General features: G+C 37.1%; 1 protein-coding gene across 5 annotated transcripts in view; it reads left to right on the top strand.

Annotated features, from left to right (window-relative positions):
- Nucleotides 1-27,189, top strand: part of GSK3B (glycogen synthase kinase 3 beta) — a 196,560-nt gene that overhangs the window by 49,065 nt on the left and 120,306 nt on the right. For all 5 annotated transcript variants that reach the window (XM_007450517.1, XM_007450516.1, XM_007450519.1 and 2 more), the window contains exon 2: nt 20,873-21,066. In XM_007450517.1, coding sequence (XP_007450579.1) covers nt 20,873-21,066 — 194 coding nt within the window. The remainder of the gene's footprint in view (nt 1-20,872; nt 21,067-27,189) is intronic.

Genomic DNA, 27,189 nt, shown 5'->3' on the forward strand with positions numbered 1-27,189 from the left:
TTCAGTAAAGATATATTGTAATGGCATGGAGTGGCTAGGCCCGTGAGCCATGGCCGCTGAGCCTGCATGTCTGGAGCCTGTGCTCCACAATGGGAGAGGCCACAACAGTGAGAGGCCCACGTACCGCAAAAAAAAATAATAATAAAATAAAATAAAATAATATATATATATTGTAAGGCACACATATAATGAAAAATTCTAAAAGCCACTTCAAAAAAAAAAGAAATGGATGGGATTAATTGTAGTAATATATTTTATTTAACCCAATATATAAAAATATTCACATTTTAACATGTAATACATATAAAAGTTATTGAGATATTTTGCATTCTGTTTTTTATATTGAGTCTTCAAAATGTGTTATGTAATAACAGCACTTCTCAATTCAGACTAACCACTTTCAAGTGTTCAATAGCTTCATGTCGTTGGTGACTGTTGTGTTAGACAGCACAGATAGAGACAGTCAATGTAACTCCAGAGGATGAATAATCATTGTAGTTTAGAATGGTTAGGACAGGTCACAGAGGAGATGGAGCTTCAGTTTATTTTGCTCACTCATTCATTTATTGATTCAGTCATTTATTCATCCAAGAAATTTTGAGCTCCTTTATGAAAACTGGTGTAAAATGCAGACCTGTCTTATCTCCTTGTGGACAGTACATTAAACAGTTAATTATACAATTATTTAATTAGAATTGGTTAAGAAGTAGTTAGTGGAAAGAGTATAGGCTTAAAGTTAATTATTCCCTGTGAAACAACGGATGATGATAACTGCATTGTGGGATTGGTAGGAGTAAGTGAAATAGGATATGCCCAACACTGTACTTGTTGCCAAGTATTTAATAAATACTGCTCTTCTCTTTCTTTGTTCCCACTGCATCCTCTGTCCCTTGTTGAATGCATGCATCAGGGCATGGGAAAAAGAAGCTTAGGACGTGGCAGAGTCAAAAAACAAGTAGGCTACCCAGGGACTCAAATGAGCTCTTACCTTCTTTTATCCTCAGCCTTCTTTCACTACACAGTCCTGCTTCCTAGACCCAGAACTCAGGTTTGTACTATTAGTACTAAGGCCTATTTAACCAGTGTTAAATAGGTTTTTATGGACTGGATTAAGAACATAAATTATTGCTTTTTCTGTAAATTTTAATGTTTCATTCCAAACAATTGTTCTATGAGTGAAAATTTGGAGCTCTGCCTGCTAAATTTGTTGTCTTTTGCTTATTCAGATAAGAAAGTGTTTCAAAAATATTTTGAGAAGTGTTGAAATAAAATTATTATTTTTTTTTGCGGTACGCGGGCCTGTCACTGTTGTGGCCTCTCCCATTGCGGAGCACGGGCTCCGGACGCGCAGGCTCAGCGGCCATGGCTCACCGGCCTAGCTGCTCCGCGGCATGTGGGACCTTCCCAGACCAGGGCACGAACCCGTGTCCCCTGCATCGGCAGGCGGACTCTCAACCACTGCGCCACCAGGGAAGCCCTAAAATTATTTTATTTTTCAAAAATTCAGACTTCCCATTACATTTTTGAGCACTCTGATCCTTGTAATTTTTACATTCTAAGATCTCAAAACTTTACCATACTTTTTTACAGTAAGAATTATTAAATCTAGTTAAATATTAAAGTTAGTTACATTAAGTTTGAGATGAGTTGTAGTGAAATTATTATTGTATGTTGAACACTGGATTTAGGTTGGGCGGATCTTGCTTTCTTGTGTGTTAGCTATGTGGTTGTGGTAAGTCCATTCATTCACTGATTTTTGATTCATTTGAAAGATATAGTTTGAATATTTAATGTGATCAGTACATTATTTGTGTATTATATTTACAGATTGTGATAAATACTTTGAAGGAAAAGAGCTGGTTACAGTGAGAGGATAATAACAGAGGAAAATTACTTAGTTAGGATGGTCATAGAGTAGGCTTCTCTGAGAAAGTGATATTTAAGCTGAGACCTAAAAGGTAAAAGGAGTCGGCTAGTGGCCTAGAAAAATACCATTCCAGGCACAGGGAAATATCATGTAAAAGAGTCCTGTGGAGGCAAAGAGCGTTGTGTATCCAATAAATTGAAAGAAGCGTAGTGTGACCTGATGATGGGAGCAAGGGGAAGAATGGCATGAGGTGAGAATCCAACCAGATTTTGTAGAGTCTTGTATAACATGTTGAACCCTTTCAAGTATTTTAATCAGGGACACGATTTAGACAAGTGTAACACTGAAATGGGAGGTTGAATATAAGGGTCTCTAAAGGTTGAAAGAGAGGTCTGGGCTACAGAAATAAATTTGAGAACCAACAGCTCTCAAATGTTATTAATAATTTGAATACCATGTAATTAAAGTTCTGGGAATGTGTACGATAAATTTGGGGAAAGCATAGTGGCAGAAGAGAAGGGAGGTCTAGGACCCAGACCAGAAGACCTCCAGCATTTAGAGGTTTGTAGAGGAGGAAACAGAATAGACAGGAGTCCCTCAATTATAAGCAAGGCTGTTTTTTTTTTGGTGGGGTGGTGGGGGTTGTTTTGGATGACCAGAGGTTCTGAAATGGAAATAAGAAGCAAGAAGGACATTATCTGAGATGTGTCGAGGAACTGAATCAGCCTCTGTGGGATTTCTAAAAGTAGTGTCCTTTTGGGGGAAATTATGTTTTCCTTAAGGCCAGCAGATGGGAGTTTGCTGATCAGAGTAAGAATTCAGAGGACATTGTAGAAGGGGAAGTTGAGTTGACTCAGATGAGAAGGATATATAGAGTAGATGGGGGATGAGAGTTAATAGCAAATAAGAGGGGCTTGTATTTCTGGTGAAGACTTAGGTAAACAAGGATATGCGGTGTGATAGATTTAGTCCTTAAAGTTTCTTGTAGGCTGGAGGGATCTATGGCCTTAGTAGTACAATTTGGACAATTTCAAATAGTTTGTTGGGGGAGGAACAGGTTTTTGGTGATGTAAATTGGCTTTAGTAGGTTCTAGTTGTGCTATGGTGAGGCTCTGGGCTGGCCTGTTCAATTATTTATTAAATAGTAATAATACCTCATTGATTGTTTTATGATTTAAATGAACAGTCACAGAGTGGTTCATAAAAGTTGAATCTGAATATGGATGGCCCTTTAGGAAATCTTTTAAATGTACATCATAATGAGTCATGATTTATCCAGCTTATTTTCTTGTCACTCTTTTCTGTATTGAATATAAGAATCAATGCTTAATTGAAAAATAAACATTGGCTATGAGGCACTCAATCCATCTCTTCATAATACTGATTATACTCTATTTTAGAACTAAGGATAAGACATTCAGAAAGTGGGCATTTGCTCTTTTTTTACTTTAGACAGTTCCTTAAGCATACTTGGATATTTTAGAACCCAGTGATGAAATGTTAGATTATAACAGTAATACTTCTATGAAAAGAGTATCTTTTTAGAACTTTAAGCACATTCATCTTTAAAAAATTTACATGCTCAATTATAGAGAATTTGGAAATTACAAAGAGGTACAAAAAAGAAAATTTGTCTGTATTCTCACTATCCAGAGAAAAACTCCTGTTTACTTTTTGATGTGTTTGTAATATTTTTTTTCAACATTGGGATCACACAGTATATAGCAGCTTGTAACCTGCTTTTTCATGTAATCATGAATATTTCTTTGTAAACTTAAGTATTCTTTGAAAGTTAATTTTAATGGTTGTTTAATCTGTTCACTGGAGCATTATCATATTTACCTAGTTATTCTCTTATTTTGGAGTATCTAGATTGGTTTCAATTTATTGATATATATATTGCTTCAGTGAATACGAATGTCTACATAAAGCAATCATTCTCTCTCAGTTTATGATTACTTTTTTTAAAAATGTTTATGTTATTTATTTATTTTTGGCTGCATTGGGTCTTCTTTGCTGTGCACAGGCTTTCTCTAGTTGTGGCGAGCGGGGGCTACTCTTCCATGTGGTACACGGGCTTCTCACTGTGGTGTCTTCTCATTGCGGAGCACGGGCTCTAGGCGCACGGGCTCAGTAGTTGTGGCGCACAGGCCTAGTTGCACAGCATGTGGGATCTTCCTGGATCAGGGATCGAACCCATGTCCCCTGCATTGGCAGGTGGATTTTTAACCACTGCGCCACCAGGGAAGTCCCTCTGATTACTTTTTTCCCCACCATATTCCTAGAAAGGGAAATTCTGAGTCAAAGGGTAGGGTTTTGTTGTTTGTCATTGTTCATGCTTTTAAGGAAAAATATACTTAATACAGGATTTCATATTTAAGAATCTATATACATATGTGTATATATTTGTATGACATTATTTATTGTGCATTTCCAACAATGGTTGGTTTGTTTATGGATTTGGAGACCCCCTTGCAATAACAGATTCTACAGGGTCTCTGGCTCAAATGTTGAGACTACTACTGGAGATTATATTATATATAAACCTTCACTTCTCTCTCACACCTTATCTTTCACTGCTCTTACTCCAGCAGATACCTTCTCATTGCCCCTAACAAATACTCCTTCTTCATTAAGTGAAATTTTTTTCTAACATTCTTGCTTGATATTTGGGAACAAGTTTAAGGCTTTTTAACAGTTTTAAGATATTAATTCTCGAACACTGGGAGTGAAAGTGTAAATTGATAAAACCTCTAGAACTCAGTAAGAGCTAATTGTGTTTGAGGATGCCTAGTTTTATTGTATCCTTGTTAACCTCGAGTGTTTACTTTTTATTTTTTAATATTTGCTAATTTGCTGGGTATAAATTATAGCTATATTTGGGGGTAGGAGGAGTGACTGAAATAGTAACTTCTTTATTTTCCAGCCTGTAACTGAATAAAAATTGGAAGGTGAGAATTAGGTTCTAAAACCTAGTGTTTGAAATTTATCCTCTTCATCTGGCTGCCATGAAATCATATACTTTAAGACCCCAAAAGGATCTAAAAGCTCATATTTATTCACTCCTTTCAGTTTACAGATAGGGAAAGTGAGGTTTAGAAAGGAGCTTCCTTGACTTTGCCAAAGTCATAAACCAAACAGTGGTACAAAAAGCCGGCTTGTTTTTTCATAGCTAGTCTGTTGGCTTTTCCACAAACATCCCCTGACCCCCCCCCCCTTGTAGGTGACTCATTTATTTCTGTTTGGATGCCTGATAGAATCTTTTTAATCCTTTAGTTTAACCAGGATATTTCAACCATTCTGAGTCAGTTCTTTCTGGTATACACCATAACTTTTTGTCCTGCAGATGTAGTTTGCTCAATTTCAAGGAAATTTGTATCTTTGAATACTTTTTCTACTCATGTGTTGGAATCCATTCTTGGAACAATAATTATCATTTTTGTTCTCCACATTTATTATCTTCTCAAGAATTACTTTAATCTCTTCATTGATTCCCTCTGCATTACTATGATTTCCTTTCCCCCTTGCATTAATTTTTCACCAAGTCTCTTATTTTCTTTGCTGTTTCTAGTTTATTAGATCTATGGTTGTTTTGCTAAGCTAAGGAACAAATTGAGAACTGTGGTAGGCTGAAAAATGAGCCCCCAAAAGATATCCGTGTCAAACTTTAGCAACCTGTGAATGTTACCTTATTTGGAAAAAGGGTTTTTGCAGATAGCAGGTAAATTAAGGATCTTGAAATGAGATCATCCTAGATTATCCTGGTAGGATCTAAGTCCAACTGACAGATGTCCTTATGAGATACACAGAAGAGAGCAGACACACAGAGGAGGAGGCTATGTGACCATGGAGGCAGAGATTTGGAATCATGTGTCCACAAGGCCACAATGCAAGTAACGTGGACAGCTACCAGAAGCTAGAAGATGCAAGGAATGGGTTCTCTCCTACAGCCTACGGAGGGAGTGCAGCCATGCTGACAGCTTGATTTAAGACTTCTGGTCTCCAGGACTGTGAGAGAATAATTTCTGTTCTCTTAAGCAGCCCAGTTTTTGGTAATTTGTTACTGCAGCCACAGGAAACTAATAGAAGGACCAAAATAATTTTTCTTTTTAATCTTTCTGTTGTTTTCTGACCTTATCTTTGGACTCTTGTTTTAATTACTTTCTTTTTAAGTTCTCACTATTGGAAGGAATTTTTTTCCTGTTCTTCCAGATAAGTGTTTGCTTTGGCTTTTGCATGTTTTTCCTGTAGTGTGTTTGTGTCCGTTTTTTTCAACTTTCTTATGGTTAAATTGGGCCGCTCTTTCCAGATCTTTTGTTTTGATACAATGTCTATCAGTGAATTCTTTCTTTTTCACCTTAGTTTGGATATCTTTGTCTTCTACTAATGTGGCCATTGTTTTTCAACCACTCTTCTGTAGCCTGAGGGGTATAGTAGGTAAAGAAGTCTGTTAGCCAGTGTAATCCTTTCTGAGCATTTTTTCCACCACTAAGCCATGGGTACATTCCATTTTTGTGGGCTTCTGTTTTTTCCCTCAGTTTAGTATAATCTTGAAGACATTGGCCTTTCAGCTTTTGCTGAGGTTCACCTGTGGTGTGTAAGGGGCTTTCGGGGGTAAAAAAATTAGCTGCGTACTTTTCCTGGACCCCCCCTCCCCTACCTTGCCACTCCCAACTCCGTAGCTGCCTATGGCATTTTCATGTTCTACTTTTTACCATATTGAGGAGTATCATAGAGAGTTCTCAGTACGTTGTCTTTTCACCATTTTCCTTCAGAATTGCTTTTAGAATTACGAGCAGTGTTAGGAACCATGCCGTAGTGTATTATTTTCACTGACGGTCATTGTTTTTCTAGAGGTAGCCTGCCAAAATGTCTAATTTTATAAATAATCTGCTTAATTAGAAACCATTCATCTCTCAGTGACATCAGTTTCATTTAAAGTATCTGATAGCTAAAGTAGTTAAACTACCTGTTTTTGCTGTAAAGCCAAAGTTGGGGAGATAGTGGATCTATTCTTCAAATAACCATTTCTGAGTTGCAGTGAATATATACTGAGGTATCAGACAAGAAGTCATTTAATTCAATCTAGTGATACTGAAATGGTTTACAAACCTGCATAGTAATACAGCTCCTGGCCTCTTCTCCAATCCCCTGCCTCCATTCTTTTTTGCTCACTTTGTTCTAACCACGCTGCCTTGGGCTTTGGGTGCCCCCACTTTTAGAGAGTATGTATTTTCATACTGTAAAATTAACTCATTTAAATTGTACAATTCATTTATCTTTAGTTTGTTTACAGGATTGTGCAATCATCACCACAATCTAATATTAGAATATTTCCCTCATCTCCCAAAGAAATCTCTAACCCATTAGCAATCACTCCCTATCTTCTCCCTCACGCCCCTCCCCAACCCTAGGCAACCACTAATTTACCTTCTGTCTCTGTAGATTTGCTTATTCTGGACATCTCATATAAACAGGATCATGCAATATATTGTCTTTGTGACTGACTACCCTTCTTTTATTCCCCTATTTTCCTGAACTCCTTCAATGTCTTTCTTTTAACATGCCTTTATTATCTTTTCCCATCCTGTTGTCCCTCCCCCCTTCACACTTCTTCAAATTTCAACCAAAATATATCACTCTCTCTAGGTGACCCAACTCTAATTAGGTTCTAGATCCTCCATTATGGGCTTCCTTGCATCCTGTAGTTCTCTTTTACATACTCTTACCTCAGTTGTTGTATAACTGGAAAATTATTTGTATAAATAATCTTTGTTTTTCTCACTAGGATCTAGGTCCATGAAAGCAAGGAGTTTGTTGTTTATTGTTGATTTTCCACTGTCTAGTCTAGGAAGAAGTAACTACTTGGATGAATACATTCAGGTGCTCAACCCAGTGGGAGGGGGGAAGTTTTTAGAGAAGAGAGGGAGGGTATTAATTGTGTGTATTAACTCTCAATGTAACAACACTACTCATAGTTGAAAACGTAAGCTGAAAAATTAGAAAATTAGTGGTAAATTAGGCTTTATGTACATGTGTTTGACATAAGCATTGTCTGTTACACTCTCCCAGAAATATGACTTGAGAAAATCTGTCACTAAAGGAAAGCTTAAGATGTCAGTGCCAGGTTAATTTCTGGAGTCCATTTATGTTGTTGACTAGATTATGTGGAATATTTATCCTACCCAAGAAGTGGAATAGCCCAACTAAAATATTCTCTCTTTTTAAAATTTGGAATCAAACATTTCAGGTTTCCAAGGACATTTGTAAATTATGGGTTCTGTTGTCTACTTGGGACACAGTTTATTGCAGGAGCATGTTGCTTCACTTGCTTTGATGGATATATTAATGAATTTGTCAAGGTTCAACTGCTGTTATTGGTCTCTGAAGTCCACTATTTCTTCTCTATTTGTTATAGTACCTGGATTGTTTGGTACATTTGTTCTTTTCTCCCTTAATGTCTATTTGCTCCTTTTTGGAAAATGCAGGGGCCTGGGACAAAGGTATGTGACTATGGGTTGTGTGTATGGGGGTCTCAAAAATAGGGGGAAATAGTATATTTCTCCTTGATGAGATTTAAAGTAACATTTTAAGAGTAATAGTTCACATGGCTTTCTGTTGACCTTGTTGATCTACAAGATCATAAGTTGCACGAGACTGTTTACCAAATCAAATCTCTGAAGCCTTAAACTGTCTCTACCGTTAAGCTCTTCTGTGGGTTCGTAGTTTCATTTTTTTATAATGGAAACTAGTGAGAAAGTAAGATGGTGCTACAGATACTTACTTTATAATTAACTTTTATTACAGTGTATTTCATCTGTGAAGCATGAATGTACACAGAATGGAGGGCTGTATTGGATGGAGTCTTGGAGGGAATCAACTCAGAAATGTCTTCATTGCAGTCTTGGTCCTGTTATTTGTATATATTTGCACCAGAATGTTTTTAAAAAGATTTTTGGAACTTCATTTCTTGCTAAAGTTAATTTCATAATTTGGGCAGCCAGTGGTACCTTTTCCTGTTAGGCCTTTTCTTAGAAGCAGATTGATATATTAGTAACGGAGTCATCACTTGGAGTTAGAATAGCTGTTTTAATGTGGCCCCTCTTAATAGTTAGTGATTTCCAATGAGTCTCTTAACTTCCTGGAGTCTCAGTTTCCTCATCTGTGAAGTGGAAGTAATTTCATGAACTTCACAGGATTATTAAGATTAAGTAAGGTATTATGTGAAAATAATTAGTAAGGTATCTGGCTCTATTATGTTACAGGAAATACTGAACCCAGTTTTTGAATAAATACTGAATCCAGATTTCATTAATAAATAAATAAATAAATTCTCTTTGAACAGAAAACTCCATGAAGGAAGGGTTCTTGTTTATCTTATTCATTTTTGGGGACCCCAGTTCTTAGCACAGTACCTATTTAGTACACAGAGAATGCTCATGTTTTTAAAAATAAATTTATTTATTTTTGGCTGCGTTGGGTCTTCGTTGCTGCGCCCAGGCTTCTCTCTAGTTGCGGCGAGCGGGGGCTACTCTTCGTTGTGGTGCATGGGCTTCTCATTGTGGTAACCTCTCTTGCTGTGGAGCACGGGCTCTAGGCGCTCGGGCTTCAGTAGATGTGACATGTGGGCTCTAGAGTGCATGCTCAGTAGTTGTGGCGCACGGGCTTAGTTGCTCCGTGGCATGTGGGATCTTCCTGGACCAGGGCTCGAACCCATGTCCCCTGCATTGGCAAGCAGATTCTTAACCACTGTGCCACCAGGGAAGCCCCGATAATGCTTATTAAGCATGTGAAGAATTAATAACAATGTATTTGAACCAAAAATTCAACTACATCTTCTTCTTCTGTTCTCAAGATTTTTGAAACTTTCTACAGTTAACCTACTGTGTGCCATTAATGTGAAAGAATAATTACAAACTAGAAAGGTTGTATGTAACACAAACACATATGAGAATTAATATTTTATAAAGCCACACACAGATGATTTATTAAAATACAAGTACTTGAAGTATAGGATTGCATTTCTGTCTCTCTTGTTCTCATTTTAAATGGTACTCACTTTCCCATTGACTTTAGAGTATGTGTTCCAGTGCTTCTGTAGATTGTGGGGGTATGGTATAAAAAAGGAACTTAGCCAGCAGTCACTGTTAATAGGCTTATGCTGGTCCTGTCCTGGGTTATCATTGGGTCATGTAGGTAACAGTGGGAGATGACAGAGACCATCTGAAAAGGCAAGGTTAGCAAGGTGGGTGTTTCCCAAGGACGAGAGTTCTTTTCTTTAAGTCCTCTTAGGCTTCTTACATTATAAGTTATGAGTCAGCAGTGTGAGAATTACTCTACCCTGGCATGGGGGTGCCCCAGCATGCTCTTCTGTGACCCACTAGTAAGAGGATCAGCCATACTTCTTAGGCAGTGGCAATTGAAGCCAACTCTTATTATAGTCCCACTGTGAGTGTAAGACTGTGTCATTCCAATGCTCTTTATTTAACAGAGCCCAGTTAGCTTCTCTTGTAGCAAAGCTTTGTGAGGAGAAATGCAGAGTGGACTCTGCTTTGTGAATTGACCCAGTTGATCTGTCATTACTCTTCCTCCATGGAGAGATGGGCCTGGGACTTGTCCTATTTAAATGGCATTGTTCTGTTCTCTAAAGTCCATTTTTGTGGGGAGAGTACTGGGGGATGTTGTCAGCTTTTGGAGGAAGGAAGAAAGGGGTAAATATGAAAACCAATATGGATTTGATTTCAAAGGATTAGAATCAGTTGGGACAATGCTATTTAATATATTTTTCTCTTAGGCATATTTATTAACTATAAACGTAGTGTTATTACTCATGTAGTTATAAATGTAAACTAAAAGTTAATTAACCACTATTTGAAAGTGTATGGTGTTCCTTATGGAAATGGAATTGACAGAACTCTTAATACCTGGTTATTTTATTTTTCATAGTTAAAGAGATTCTTGTAAAGTTCTTAGGAGGTACCCTATCTCATTTCCACTTTAACAGTTTAACAAGTTAAACTGTAACATTTTATGTTTATTTTCCTCCCAGATTATACAGAATAGTCTTAGCCTGTAAACAGATTGTGTTTTAAACGTTCATCAGTTGTTTTGGAACTCAGAACATAATTTTTCATTGAAAGTTTTGTAAATATGTAAAGTAAAAATAATTAGGTTCCCAGGCGATCCTACAAAAGCCTAACTAAGCCATAATTAGCTCAGATATCTACATACTATAGTGAAAAACAATAGAGAATAATATTCTCTATATTATATTATTACTGATAATATAATAATATCATATTATAATATTATTTTAGTAATACTAAAATCCCCCTAAAAATTAGTTTTGAAAAATTCTTCCAAATGCTGGTACTACTAGATTGATAAAGGGATTTAATCTGAGGGAGATGAGAAGTAGATAGAGACTATGGGAGACTATGGGAGACTATGGGAAGCTGACATCTTTCTGGGTACTTTCAGGAGCTTGATGGGATTGGCTTTTTAACTCATGACTTGACTTTCTCTTGATACTGGTGTAAGAGCAGAAGTGCTATCCTTTTGCTTACCAGCTGTGGTTAAGGTTGCTTTTTTAGTTCTTGAGTGGAATGAAGTGATAGGAAAAAGAAAGGGAGAGAGAGTTTCTTTTGGTAACTACAACTTGAAAACAAACAGACAGACAGAAGGTGAAGTAACCTAGGATGTCTGTTGTCTGAGATGGATTTAATTGACATAAGAATAATGCAAGTTTAAGGGAGTGGGGGGAGAGTATAACAATGTGAATGATTCCTGTTCTGGGAGAGAGAAGGTGCTAATAAGAAAGTGTGTTGAGTTAGACATCCCTTTGTTGGTCAGTAACTGGTGCTGGGTATCTTTGGAAGCTGTTTAGAACTGGGAATGAGGAACAGTGTGCTAATTTGGTATTTATATTTGCACATATTTCAGAGTTGGTTTTTCATGATGTGGGACAGCATCTACCACCAAATATTACATAGATTTGGGGGTATTTTTTAAAATAAATTCAATTATTATCATTATTAAGCAAATATGCTGTTATCTTTACATTTATGAAAAGTGAAATATTGTATGTTAATTATGTTAACATGTAATGGGTTTATTTTTGTTATTTCTGTTATTTTTAAATGAATTAATAAATCAGTATTTTTAAAACTTAAAAAAAAGGGGAAATATTGTAATTCGGCCAGATCAACAGGAGATTTCTAAAACTGTGTAATGTAGAGAGATTTAGTCTTCATATTTCTTTTTTGTTTCTTGGTTAGAAAAATCATGCTTCCCTGCTTTTTCTGTCCCTAGTAGGTTTCTTATTTAGAATAAACCACACAAACCCCCCGCCCCTGCAGATGTGCCCCCACCAAAAAAAAAAGGAAATGTTTCTTCTGTTCCTGCAAAAGTAGCAGCTGTCGTTAACCAGTGGATTATTATTTTGTATTGTGATGAATCTGTTCAAGTACTTAAATGTTTGCTATCAGGTCACTGATTTGATTTTCCTAAAAGGAATTCTGACTCTCATTTTACTCATTTTAGATAGGCTTATGTATCAGGTAGCCTTATGTCTCAGGCAAAACGAAGCAATTTTTTATTGAAAGTATTTTTGCAGTTTATATTAAAATGTGTGAGGGGACTTCCCTGGTGGCGCAGTGGTTAAGAATCCGCCAGACAGTGCAGGGGACACGGCTTCGAGCCCTGGTCCGGGAAGATCCCACATGTCGCGGAGCAACTAAGCCTGTGTGCCACAACTACTGAGCCTGTGCTCTAGAGCGCACATGCTGCAACTACTGAAGCCTGCGCGCCTAGAGCCCGTGCTCGGCAACAAGAGAAGCCACCGCAATGAGAAGCCCGTGCACTGCAACGAAGAGTAGCCCCTGCTCCCTGCAAAGCCCGCGTGCAGCAATGAAGACCCAAACGAAGCCACAAATAAATAAATAAATAAATAAAAATTTTAAAAATGTGTGAGGATGCTTAAAATGTGTGGTACTGTTGGCTGAGTTATTTTTATGGATTTATTTTGGAATAGAAATAAATGGCTTGGTTTGCTTCCATTTTTATAGGCATTGGAAAGTGTATTAAACTTGGGAATTGGACGACCTGGGCAATTTTGCTTATCTTTTGAGCTTCAGTTCTACAGTTCATTATTGGTTCTACCTCCCTCATAGGACTGTTGCCTGGATAAAGTGAGGTTATGGGTCTAAACATGTTCATAAACTATCAAGTGCTCCACAAATATGTTATTGGTGAAGATGATATGTGGTGATCAGGGTTGGTCCCAGGGAAAATTGTCAAACCACTGAATTTGTCTTTGCATTTTCTTCTCAGTCTACTGAGTGACACAGTCCTTTTGAGAGATTACAGAGTCTTGTATCATTTTAGAGGAGGAATTAGAGGTGCTTGTTTTAGTGACTTTAAGAATTTTAGCAGATTTCAAAGTTTAGTAGAATCCTATAGGAAGCTGTTCACTTATAAATGAGCAAATATTTTACAGCCTGCTACGTGCATAGGCATAAAATGGGTTACAGCAATAAACGTGTGATAAACTAAGCCTGTGCAACTACTGAGCCTGTGCTCTAGAGCGCACATGCTGCAACTACTGAAGCCTGCGCGCCTAGAGCCCGTGCTCGGCAACAAGAGAAGCCACCGCAATGAGAAGCCCGTGCACTGCAACGAAGAGTAGCCCCTGCTCCCTGCAAAGCCCGCGTGCAGCAATGAAGACCCAAACGAAGCCACAAATAAATAAATAAATAAATAAAAATTTTAAAAATGTGTGAGGATGCTTAAAATGTGTGGTACTGTTGGCTGAGTTATTTTTATGGATTTATTTTGGAATAGAAATAAATGGCTTGGTTTGCTTCCATTTTTATAGGCATTGGAAAGTGTATTAAACTTGGGAATTGGACGACCTGGGCAATTTTGCTTATCTTTTGAGCTTCAGTTCTACAGTTCATTATTGGTTCTACCTCCCTCATAGGACTGTTGCCTGGATAAAGTGAGGTTATGGGTCTAAACATGTTCATAAACTATCAAGTGCTCCACAAATATGTTATTGGTGAAGATGATATGTGGTGATCAGGGTTGGTCCCAGGGAAAATTGTCAAACCACTGAATTTGTCTTTGCATTTTCTTCTCAGTCTACTGAGTGACACAGTCCTTTTGAGAGATTACAGAGTCTTGTATCATTTTAGAGGAGGAATTAGAGGTGCTTGTTTTAGTGACTTTAAGAATTTTAGCAGATTTCAAAGTTTAGTAGAATCCTATAGGAAGCTGTTCACTTATAAATGAGCAAATATTTTACAGCCTGCTACGTGCATAGGCATAAAATGGGTTACAGCAATAAACGTGTGATAAACTTGATTGTTGCCCTCATAGATTGGATATTAGTTGTTAAATTGTAATTGATAAAGCACATGGGACCAACCTAGAGCGACCAAGTCTTCTGGGAGAAAACAGATCCTGTCCTTCTCCTCTTTCCTTTACTGCTGTTTGAAATATAGCATAAAATTTTAGGTTAATAACTTCTTTAAAATGCATATAAAAACGCTTGTAAATTTGTATGCTGTGCTATTGGAAAAGCAGTTTGGATTTAGGGGTGGAGATAACTTTGGTGCGTAGTTCAGGAGAAAGCAAGACTGAGTCAGGGTTTTGGGTTGGCAGAAGGTAATATTCAGCATCTAGGGGATGTGTGTCAGGCCAAGAACAGACGTAATCCATTAAAAAGAAATTATAGAGTGCTGATTTTAATATTACGCTTACTAAAGACTAGAATAAATTATATCAGCTTTGTGAGAGCTATTTTTTTGCTTTCTTCTGGATTCACAGCTGTTCAGTACTGAAGTTGCCAGAACTGTGATCACTGCTCAGTGAGTCATTGTGTTTTTTAAAGTAATTATTTGTTTCTTTAGTCTAAGTGTTTACCATTTACTCTTCCCACCCTTGTATGGTATACTGTTTCTTTGGTAATATGGTAAACTTCCTCACTAAGAAAGATTTTAATGTATTTGTCTACTTTCTCCCTGCCCCAAATTGGGCAGTTTTTGTAAATCAAGCAGATAAGCATGTTTAAGACTTAAAGATTCTAATGTTAATTCCTAAAAGCCAAAGCTCTTTAGACATATGCTGCAAGCCTTTTAGACTTCCATGGGAAATAAACCTGTTTCTAAAATATTGATACATCTTGATACTGTTTCAAGTGAAGGCTTAAGACCAAGTAAAATGTTTATTAATTTTGGGTTTGGTTTGATTTTATTCCAGTTCACTTGAGTTAGAAAAAAGGAAAAAATGTGCTTGATTCCAGTTCATGGTTCATGAGTAAAATAATATTTAAATTCAGGCTGTTGAAAATTAGCATGGATCATTCTGGTTTTTGGTTTAAAGTAAAATTTGGGTTTTAAGAGAAGATTTAAAATTTGAGTAAATTAAAATTAGTTCAAAAGGAGTATAGATAACTTGAAGTAAGAGTTTTGCATCAGAATCTTCTGTAAAATATTTAAATTTTTCAGTTTTGCTGAAAATAGAAAGTTGATTTTAGGACCCTGACCCCTGTGTGTTATTTTCATGGCATAGTCTTAAGCAAAGTTGTGTAGTAGGGTACAGGTTTTAGAGTAAATGGATAGGTCTGAATCCTGTGGGTACACTTTATTGAAGGGGTTACTTTGGGCAAATTACCAATGAACCTTTCAAACATCCTAGTTTCTCCCATTTGTTAAATGATTATCTGAGTACATCACAAAGTTGTACGAATTAAATGGCATTATGGTTCTTTCTCACAATATGGTAGCTAGGGGCTTCCCTGGTGGCGCAGTGGTTAAGAATCTGCCTGCCGGGCTTCCCTGGTGGCGCAGTGGTTGAGAGTCCGCCTGCCGATGCAGGGGACACGGGTTCGTGCCCCGGTCCGGGAAGATCCCACATGCTGCGGAGCGGCTGGGCCCGTGAGCCATGGCCGCTGAGCCTGCGTGTCCGGAGCCTGTGCTTCGCAACGGGAGAGGCCACAACAGTGAGAGGCCCGCGTACCGAAAAAAAAAAAAAAAAACAGTTTCCTGAGCCCTACTGCAGATTTACTGAGTCTTTCTAGTGGTGAAATTCTAGAATCTTCATTTTTAGTAAACTCTCCCAGGTGACTCTTACGTTCACTGTGAGTGGTGCTTGCAAACTGTAAAATAGTACTCAAGGAATATACTTATATATGAATTGATGTAAATTGAGCTTCAGACCTCAGAGATGTCCCCTGCCCAGTTCTTATCCATTGCTGCATATTGATGCTCTGAAGAAACCAAAATTATTTGGAAAAGGGTTATGCACAGAGTAATTCTCCTACCTGTAAATAGATACACATGTGGCAAATTGTGTTATTTGTTTTGGCTGCTTGTTGTTGCCATGTTTTCAGTAAACCTTCCATTCTGTTTTGCTATTTGTAAGGCTTTCTATATACCTTATCCCTAGGGATTTGTATCTGATCAATGGCAAGTGCAAGAAGTAAAAACACTGCTAACTGTTTAGCAGGAAGTAGTCAGTTCCCAAATCCTAATAATTCTGCTTGAGTGATTTTTATATAAATTCAAGAGCAGACATTTGCTGGGCCACCTGCATTGTGCTGAACCCTCTGCTAATAAGTACTAGGGAAATAAATCTAAATGATTGAGGTAATGTCTGGCTTTCCTAAGAGCTCATAGTCAAGTGGGGGGCTCGGACTCTTAATAATTATAGAACATTGTGATCAGCACTATAGTAGGGCATGTACCTGGTGGTAAAAGAGCATAGCAGAATTTTTTTTTTCAATTCCCACTACCAGTAATTCTTCAGAGAAACTATAATTTATTGCACTCACTATATGGCATGTACTTAAAAAACAAAACAAAACTGTTTAACCTGTGTTATTTAATCATTACAACAACCCTATGAAGTAGCAGCTATTTACATTTTGTAGATACTAAGTGGTAGAATATGTGATTCAAACCTTGGTCTGACTTCAGAGCCCATATTAACACCATTATGCCTCTCTCTAAGGACAAAAATGACTGATTTTTTTATTTCTTAAGATTTTATGGTTCTTCAGAATTGATGCTTGTTAATCCCATTGGCATGGTATCTGCCTGTGATTGAAAATGTGGTATTATTGCACTATCAAGGACTTGGGAGTCTTTTCTGTCTCATCTTTATCCTCTACCACCCTATGTTTTCCTTTCATTTCTAGAAGCGATATACAGGAAAACATCTCCAAAAGCCAGCTCATGTATAACATCTGTCCTTTTTTTTTTTTTTTTGCGGTACACGGGCCTCTCACTGTCGTGCCCTCTCCCATTGCGGAGCACAGGCTCCGGACGCGCAGGCTCAGTGGCCATGGCTCACAGGCCCAGCTGCTCTGTGGCATGTGGGATCTTCCTGGACCGGGGCACGAACCCGTGTCCCCTGCATCAGCAGGCGGACTCTCAACCACTGCGCCACCAGGGAAGCCCCCCTAAAATTTTTTATCGTGCTGTTGACATTAGGGTTGATTTGACTGATTCAGCTGCTTAGTTTGCATTCTCTTTCTTTCTTCATAGGTTGCTCCAAGTTATGAGAGCAGTTGCACACTCGCTAGAGCTTCCACATCATAGAGTAGAGGCCCTATTTCTTGACAATAATAAGCTTATTTTAGAATTTGTCTAACTCTGATTTTCTGTGGACCTCAGTTCCTTGTTTCTTATTTCTTTTGCTTATTAATTTTTATGTTGTTTTCATGTCTCTAAGCTGTTGTGTTTATTTAGGGGAGGACATCTTGCTTTAATAGAAGTTCCTTAGCCATATACTTAGGATAAAGAGTTGTTTGAAGTTTAATTTAAAAACCTGAAAATTTGACAGTGGTCAGTGTTTCCCCTTCAGACCATCTTAATCATGTCTGAAAATAAGGTTTTTTGGTTCTTTTAAGTAATTTATATAATAATATTTTTCAATAGACTGTTATATTGTTGTTGAACATCCATAAACATAGCTATCTGTTATATCTCTTCATGAGAAACAATAGAGCTAGTTTCCTTACTAATCCTATTGTTAGGTTAAAAAGCTTCATAAAAATACCTTGTATCCTCCTTGTATCATACCGGGTGTGCTGGTTTCTCTGGGCTTTGTAGACTTTTAATTTTCTGTTATTTCTACACGGGAGACATTCTTCTGGAGGTAAAGGAAGATTTAATATAGATAGTCGTTGCTGACTTTGTTCAGTTTATTTAGTAGTATGACTTATTAACATCTCTAAAAGTCTCCTAGTTAAAAAGGGTCACAGTTGCTTTTTCTCAGCTCTGAATCATTAAGAAATACTAAAATTAGAATGTCAGTGTCAGGTACCTCCTAAATATTTACATATGCCCGAAGTGGCCTTTTGGATTTTGGATGGATCGATTGTTCTGAGGAGTGACTTCAGAAGACAAAAAAAATGTAACCACAAGGTGTTGCTGTGTTTGAGAAACTGAGAACAAGGCTGCACATACCATTTTGGGATGCATCTAAGGGGCTTTGTAAAACTGTATTCTGTATTTAACAGCCTTCAATTGAAAGTGGTTGTTCTGTTGCATACCACCTTTCCATTGCTTTATGAGGAGTCTTTTATGGTTTATATATTTAGGATTTATCCACTGTGCTAAAGAATAGGGGATTTAATTCTGTGTTCTAATCAGAATAGGAAATTCATACCACCTGAGTGAATTTTAATTGTAATAGAGGATCCCAGGAGTTCTCTGGCCAGAAGAGAGTGCCTGAAACTGAGCTGTTCCCACTGCTTTGCTGTTGTTGCTCCTGAGAGACAGTGGCATTTTTTAGGGACCAGTTTTATTGTAGTTGGTGTGAAGCTCATGATACCATGCATTCTGGGAAATTCAATATTGGGCAAAGTGGTGACTTTTTATTTTTTAATGAGGCATATCTGTTATGAATTCTAGCTTTTCATGAGGATTTTGGTTTCTTGGTAGCAGTGTTTAAAATGCTGCTCTGTTGTTAAGATCCAAAGTTACGCAGTTTCTAGTAGCAAAAGTTAAATTGTTTGGACATCACAGAATCAATTGTTTTACATTTTTGTTTTCCATATGCTTTTGCTTTGGGATAACTTTCAAACTCTAATGTTGCCAAAGTATCTTTGGAAAAAGCTCTTTAGCTATTAATAAATGAATAATTGAGGACTGAAAACTACAAAAGATTATTCATGTATTCTCTTACTATTATTCTGGAGCTGACCTTTTTTACATCATATTTTCAGAAACATCTGCTTCTTGGGGGGGGGTGGGTAATGGTATATGAAGTCGGTCTTTCAGCTGTAGTAGGAAGGTTGTAAAATAATGGCAGAGGCAGCCTGACGTGAGTGAAGAGTTCTTTTATTTAAAGCTTTATGATATTGGACAAGTTAATCTCTCTTACTTTCCTTATTTGCATAGTAAACATGGCCCTCCATTTAAGTATTAGAGTAGATGAAACAATCGGAAAGTTCTTTTGTACAGTGAAATTTTATACAGATGTTATTTTATTGCTGAGTCAGCAAATTGCAGTGCCAAATGGTGACATGCTTTTCCTTGGCACACTAGCTGCTCACTGTCCCATGCATTACTAATGCTCATACCAAGTCACCCCCAGTGTTACCTTGCCATTCTTTACAGCTCTGCTATTTCAGATCTCTGATGGAGCAGTCTGAAGAGCTTGGTGATTTCTGAATAAAAATTCCAGGATGCTTAGGCACAAAGAGCCATTGTTCCTTGTATACCCAGGATTTCCTACTAGTGGGAGAGTATAGTCTGTAAGAGTTCTCAGCAGTTTCTCTAACTGCTCAAAAGAGAACAGAGTAAACCTTTTAATTTTTACTAAGATAGTGAGCAGAGAGGTTTTTGTTGTTGTTCTTGTTTGATTTGGTATCTAGGGTTAAATATTACATTATTTTTCTTCTGTGAGGTTAGTATGAATTCAGTGAGCATCTTAAAAATAAAATTGCTATAATGGAAGAGTAAGAGAGAGAAGAAAAAGAAGTGAAGTTTAGTCAGTGAGCCTAAGGACTTACATTGTACTGAGAATTAGTTTTAGATCTGTCAGGAAAGAGAGAAGAAGCACGAAGTCATAATTGCTGCTTCACAAAGATTGTAGTCCCTAGAATCTTTGTGTATTCTGAAATCACTAAAAGAACAATTTAAAGCTTCTTAAAATTAAGTGCTAGGTAGTATAGAATGGTTTAGAATAGTTTAAGAATTCCGATATATGAACTGTGCTTAGTCAAGAAGGAGGTGGCTCTTGAGCTTGAATTGAAGAGTCTGTGGATTGTTACTGGTGAGGAGGGAAGGCAGAAGAGGTAAGGAGATGGTCATGAGTGGGCAGAGACCCCAGAGCTGGAAAGCTAGTTATGAATGAGGCTCATTTCAGAATGGGTTTGATTTTTCTTTTAAGTTTTGCATCTCTTACCCCCAAATGTAATATTCCCCTATTTCTTTTACCCATCAGACCTTTCTTGGAAAGGCATCATTATTTTCTGAAGAAGAAATAAGACATGGAGAAGCAAAAACTCAAAGCCTTACCTTCCTAAAGGGAGAGTGGTCTGAATAGAGTCAGCATATTTAGACTTTTTCAATTGCACTTATCTTATTTTCAAGTAAAATAAAGCCCTGAGGAAAGAATTAGGGGCTTTAGAGTTGGACAGATAAGGATTCTTTGGTGGGTCCATCATTCGCCTTTTGACTGAACAAATGTAACATTCTTCTCATTATGTTTAATATAGGAACAGTTCTGTCTACTTCATGGGGTTGTTTTCATTAAATGAAGTCATATATATAAACTAAGCATGGTGTCTGGTCTGTGGAATGACTGAATAAATGGTGGTTAAAATAATTACTTATAATTGAAACAAATAGTTGAAGTAATACTATGTGATAAACTAAGATGAGCATTTAAAAATAATTTGTAGTAAAGAATATAGTTTACTTGGTATACTTTGGCAATTTTCTCCGTTGAATTCTTTACAGTTCTCATTTATCTATCCCTTATTTCTTTTAGGAGACAAGGATGGCAGCAAGGTGACCACAGTGGTGGCAACTCCTGGGCAGGGTCCAGACAGGCCACAAGAAGTCAGCTATACAGATACTAAAGTGATTGGGAATGGGTCATTTGGTGTGGTATATCAAGCCAAACTTTGTGATTCAGGAGAGCTGGTTGCCATCAAGAAAGTATTACAGGACAAGAGATTTAAGGTAAGACCTTCAGTATTTCATGTATTTTGTTGCTGTCAATACATGTAAATAATTATTTTTTCAATTGTTTCTCTTTGCTTTAAATTTCATTTATTGAACAAATTTTTATTCAGCTCAACTACTGTAGTGACTTTATTTCGCATTGTGTATTATGTAGAGATAAAATTTACTGAAGATTGCAGTATTTTTTTTGAACTGCTGTGAGTGACATATGTATTTAAAATGCTGTGAAATGTAGATTATAATTTCTTAATTTCTATTTTAAAATGTGACCTTTCTCTGCCTTGGTTGTCACTGGTGTGGGAGACCAGAGAAACATTACCTGTAGCATATGATCATTTGATACAGTTGACTATGCTTCCTCTCTTGAAAAATTTCCTTTGAGTCTGTGATATAACACTATCATTTCTTTCCCCCATAACTGACCTTTCTTTGCTATCTTCTTATGTCTCCCTTTCATCTGCCCCTAGAAAGCAGTACTCCCCACAGTTCAGCTTATGTTTATTTCTTACACCGTCTCTTTAGGGTATCCTGTACATAGATGGTCAGAGTCATCTGTACGTTATGGTATAGTGGAGAATCAGTGAGACCTGCGCTCTAATCGAGGCTCTGCCATTAACAAGCCATGCAACTCTGTTCCCTTCCCTACTCTTCCCACCTCTGCAACATTTTACTGAGAGTCTCCTGTGTACTAGGAACTGTGCTAAACATTGAGGTATTAAAAAAAAATAAGAGGTGATCACTGCTCTGAAATAGCACACAGCCTAGTGTCTGTATGCTCCAGAATGTCCTGAACTTTCTAAAGAGATTAAAAGAAAAAATTCTAAAGCTTTTGTCTTCAGTTCTCTCTCCCAAGCACTAGTACCATGTTGCCCAGTGCCCACTGGATCTTGATATCTGAAGGTACTGTTATTTCATATTGGCAAGGTTTCTTATCTAACTCTGACTTAAACTTTCAATCTTAAAGGAAATCCTCTCTATTGGTTCCCATTCCTTGCGGCTCTTTCCTTCTCTCATACCTCATATCCAGTGATTACCAAGTTTGGTTGATTCCCCCCCACCCCCCACCCCCGATCCCCCCCCCCCCCCCCCCCCCCGCCCCGCCACTGCCTTGTTGAGCTATACCTTCTTTCCTTTTCTCATCACTGCTATTCTAGCCAGACCTTTGTCATTATTTGGCTTAACGACTAGTAAGACTCTTGCCTCTGATCTTCTCACTTCAATCTTTCTGTATACCGACATTAGAATAATCCCACAATTCAGTTTGGTCATGTTGTTTCTCCTACACACGAATCTTCTATGGGTTCCTCATAGCCTAGAAAATAAAGCCTGCCCAGTTTTAATTGTACATTCGGGAGCTTCTATAGTCCTGCCTTATCTCCAGATAGTCAGCTTTTACAAACCTTATATATCACTATCTTTGAGATATATTGGTTTTTATGGCCTCTCTGCTTTTGTTCAGTTTCCCTTCTGTCACTTGCATTCTCCTGCTGTCTAAACCCTGTGCATATATAAAGATCCATGTCAGTTTCTTCCTTTATGAAATTTCCCAGATGATTCCAGCCAGCCCTATGGATCTTGCTAGTCTAGCTTCCTTGAACACTTATTGTTCATAAACTAAGAAATTCCAAATTTTTTCATGACAAGGACTCCATTTTTATTATGTGTGTCTCCAGGATATCCACACACTTAATGTGTTTTTGAATTAATAGTTGCTGATAGCAGATACTTATCAAATCCTTAAAATATGCCACGTGATCTAAGGCTTTTACATGAGTCGTTTTATAGGAGCTTTACCGTTAGTCCTGTAATATTGGTACTGTTATTATTCAGATAAGGAAACCTACACACAAAGAGATTATAAATTAACTTGTCCAGGGTCATATAGTTAGCAAGTGGATAGATGGGCGGGTATTTGAATCCAAGCAGTCTGACTCCAGAGTGCTTTATTATATTTTATCATTGCTGTATCAAACCAGTATATTCTGTTCAGAAGATACTTCAGTTAGTTCTTCTTTTTCTTGCTTTTTAAAAAAATTTTAATTTTTCCCTTTATCATAGTTAAGTTATTCAACTGAAATACAGTTTGGTTCATCTGTTTTTGTATGTATCCCTTTGTAGAACTTTATCCCCATTCTTTCTGACTTTTTTAAAAAAATTTATATTTTCAGTCTGTGAAACACTAATGTGGTTCTAAAAGTCAGAGATACACAAAAGTCATTCCCTCTGTCTTGTTTCCACTCACTTCCTCTAGATAGCCAATTTCATTATGTTCTGATTTATTTTTTCTGGGTTTCTTTTGCACAAATGAGCAGTAAGTGTACAATCATCCCTTGGTATCCACAGTGGACTGGTTCCAGGACACCCAGTGGATACCAAAATCTGCAGATGCTCTAGTCCCGTATATAAAATGGTGTGGTATTTCCATATAACCTAAGCTCATCCTCCCATATACTTTAAACCATCTCTAGATTACTTATAATACCTTGTTGATGCTATGTGAATAGTTGTAAATACAATTTAAATACTATGTAAATAGATGCTGATGTGGCAAATTGAAGTTTTGATTTTTGGAACTTTCCAGAGCTTTGCCCCCCTGAATATTTTTGATCCCAGCTTAGCTGAATCCCTGGTTGCGGAATCCATGAATGCAGAGGGTGACTGTAGTTCTCTTTGTTTCTTTCTTACACAAAGTGTAGTATTAGAGATACTCTTTTGTACTTTCCTTTTCTGTTAACTGTAGTTCCTGAAAGTCATATCAGTTCAGAGATTCTTCTCATCCTTTTTAGAGCTTCATAGTATTGCAGAGTTGATTCTAACCATTCTTCTGTATATGGATATTGAATTACTTTTCAATATTTTGTAATCTCCAAGGGAGCTGTTATGAAAAGCTTTCTGCATAGGTATTTATTATTAGATGTGTATCTTCACAATAAATTAAGAGAACTAGGGCTGCTGAATGAAAACATAAACATATATGTAGTTTTGTATGATATTGCTAAATTCCCCTGCATAAGAGCTCATACAGATTTGCATTCTCTCTAGTAATATATGAATGCCTATTTACCCACAAGGTTTGACAACATGCATTGATTTACTTTTTCAGCTTTTGCCAATCTGATAGGTGAGAAATGGTATCTCATTGTAGTTTTAATTTACAATCTTATTAATGTAGTTCAACATCCTTTCATGTGTTTAATGTCCACTTTTATCATATCTGGATTTTAGTTGTCATTAGAAAGCCTCTTCCTTATAAAGTCTTATAGAAAGCCTTTTCCTCAGGTTAAAGAGAAATTCATCCATATTTTCTAGGAGTTGTAAGTTTTTACTTTTTACAGTTAGATCCCTGATCCATTTGAAGTTTGTTCCTGTGTGTGGAGTTTATTCCTATGTATGGTATGAGTTATCAATCTAATTTTATCCTTTCTAAATCATTGATCATTTGTCTCATTTATTAAAAAGTCTGTGTTTGTTCCAGTGATTTGAGATGCTATTGTTATTATATGCTGAATTTCCACATGTAATTTGGTCTACTTCTGGACTTTCCGTTCTGTTCTACTAGGTCATTTGCATATATCTAAGTCAGTACCACATTGTTTTAATTATAGAGCGCTATAGTATATTTCAGTGTCTGGTAGGGCTAATCCACCCATGTAGCTTTTCTTTTTCATGTTTTTCTAGCTATTTTTGGATGTTTATTTTTCCCGATGAACTTTGCTATCAGTTTGACTAACTCCATGAAAAAGCTTGTTGATATTTTTAATTGGATTTCATCAACTTTATAAACTAACTTAGGGAGTTAAATCACCTGTCCATGATGCTGAATTACCTTATCCAGGAATAAGAGATGCCTTTCCATTTGTTCAAGTTTACTTTTGTATCTTTTAAGAGTTTTACTTATATAGGCTTTGACATTTCTTATTAAGCTTATTCCTAAGTATTTTATTGCTTTTGTTGCTATTATATAATTTTGTTTTCCTTTTTATTTTTTTCTGCTAAATGCTATAACGTGACAGGTTGTGTGACACCAGGCTCAGTTCTTTCCAGTGTATCACCTTTTCTTTGTGAAACTTAAGTATTCTTTGTTCTCCTTGCTAAATGTTAGCTGTTTCCAAAACTATAAAATTTGGTGTATTGACCAATTCATTTCTCTTGATTATCATAAAATAGGCATTTTTCTGACAACTTAAAATTCTGTAGTTTCACATTTGTAATTTTTACGTAGCTGCTACCTAGGATTAAATAATCATGTATTTTGCATTAAATAATTACGTATTTTCAGGAAAAGGTGGAATAGGATCTTCTTGCACAATTACATAAACCAACATGCTTAACCTGCTGGTGTCAGTGAGAGGCAGTTTGTTGTGAAAAAACAAGAAGAGAAAGAATGGTCAGAGATAGAAAGAAAACAAGGGTAATTATCCCTGCACTGTAGTCATGAAAACTATATCTAAGATACTGAACCTTTTGTTTTTTTAAAGAATTTCTGGTGTAACAAGTTTCATTTCAGTAGTGTTTTACTTACAATTTGAATACTTTTTTCCTTCTGGACCCATCATACTGTGGCAAATAACTAAAATTAAGCAACTTCAATTGGCCAGTTTGAAAGTGCTTGTGATAGAAAATGCTATTGTGGTGTTAGGGGTAGAGTCCAGCTAGGTACCTAATGTAGGAGACCTTTGATATTAGAGCAGGGAGAAGATTAATCAATCCCAAAGGCTACAGATGGTTGTTGGGGTTGGCTTTTCCAATTTGAAAATCAGTAAGCTACATTTTAATTAATTAGTAATCTTAGCTTCATTAACTATTAATTTCAGTTCTCCTTTGAACTAAGTCATAGGTTTCAGGTGTCCTGCTTAGTTTCATTTGTTCTGTAGTTAGGGTGTGGGGGTGAAGTGAAGTGTCACTGTTGTTCTGTTGTGAATAGAGAATTTGAGCCCTACTTTAATATATACCATTTTGGAGAGTGAGGAGAGAGAATGTCTGGGCTCAGTCCTTAGGGATATGATTATTTTCTGTATGATATTCTGGAGACAACAAAGGAGAAATAAGACCTTGGTCCACTATTAGTTTTGTAAGCTTAAGTATATCCATTAACTTTTATGAGCTTCAATTTCATCATGTGTATAATGGGAATGCTGTTACTACAGCAATGCCCCAGTCCAGTGTTTGGTGCATAAAAGAACTCAATAAGGGGCTTCCCTGGTGGTGCCGTGGTTGAGAGTCCGCCTGCCGATGCAGGGGACACAGGTTCGTGCCCTGGTCTGGGAAGATCCCACATGCCATGGAGCGGCTGGGCCCGTGAGCCATGGCCGCTGAGCCTGCACGTCTGGAGCCTGTGCTTCACAACGGGAGAGGCCACAACAGTGACAGGCCCGCGTACCGCAAAAAAAAAGAAAAAAAAAAAGAACTCAATAAGTATTGTGCTCCCTTTTTACTCCAACATTGTGTGAATCAAATGAAACAATGTATTATGAGAACATTTACTGAATTTTAAAACTCCTTACAATTAAGTTCTATTGGTTTTAATTTTAGGCTTCTGAATTACTACAAACTGCTATTTACTTTGGATTTTTTTCAGTGCAAGGTTGAACCATCAGAGGAGTCCAGTGTCTCCTGGGAAAAGAGCTTCATTAAATATGTCTGCCATGCTGAGTCATTGGCAGGGAACAGCTCATGAGAAGCTTGGCTTGGCCCCAAACAAGAGAGTAGCTTTGAGAGCTCAGCAGCTGGGACCATTGGTCAATAATGTTTCCTGCAGTGGGATATCTGAGAGGCACATTTTCATAGTTGACATACCAAACTTCCTAAGGATATAGACTATTTTATGCTACTTTCCCAAGTGCCTATGTAGGATGACTGGTAAAATATTTTTTCAAATTGAATTTTCAGAGACTGTACAAAGGTTTATTGGTAAGGATTCTATTGATTTTGCTTTAAAATTATATATCGTTTTATTGCCTCCATTATTCCAGAGAGAAAAAATGGAGGCATGATATTGTGGTCCTGAATGTCTTCTTTCTGCCTTTCAGTGGCTTGAATAGCTTGAGAGAAAGAGAAATAAAACTTAATAGAAAGGTGGCCAGAGCAATTACGCAAGAAAAAGAAGTAAAAGGTATCCAA

The sequence above is a fragment of the Lipotes vexillifer genome, unplaced genomic scaffold, assembly GCF_000442215.2.
Source record: "Lipotes vexillifer unplaced genomic scaffold, Lipotes_vexillifer_v1.1 scaffold1106, whole genome shotgun sequence".
Lineage (NCBI taxonomy): Eukaryota > Metazoa > Chordata > Mammalia > Artiodactyla > Lipotidae > Lipotes > Lipotes vexillifer.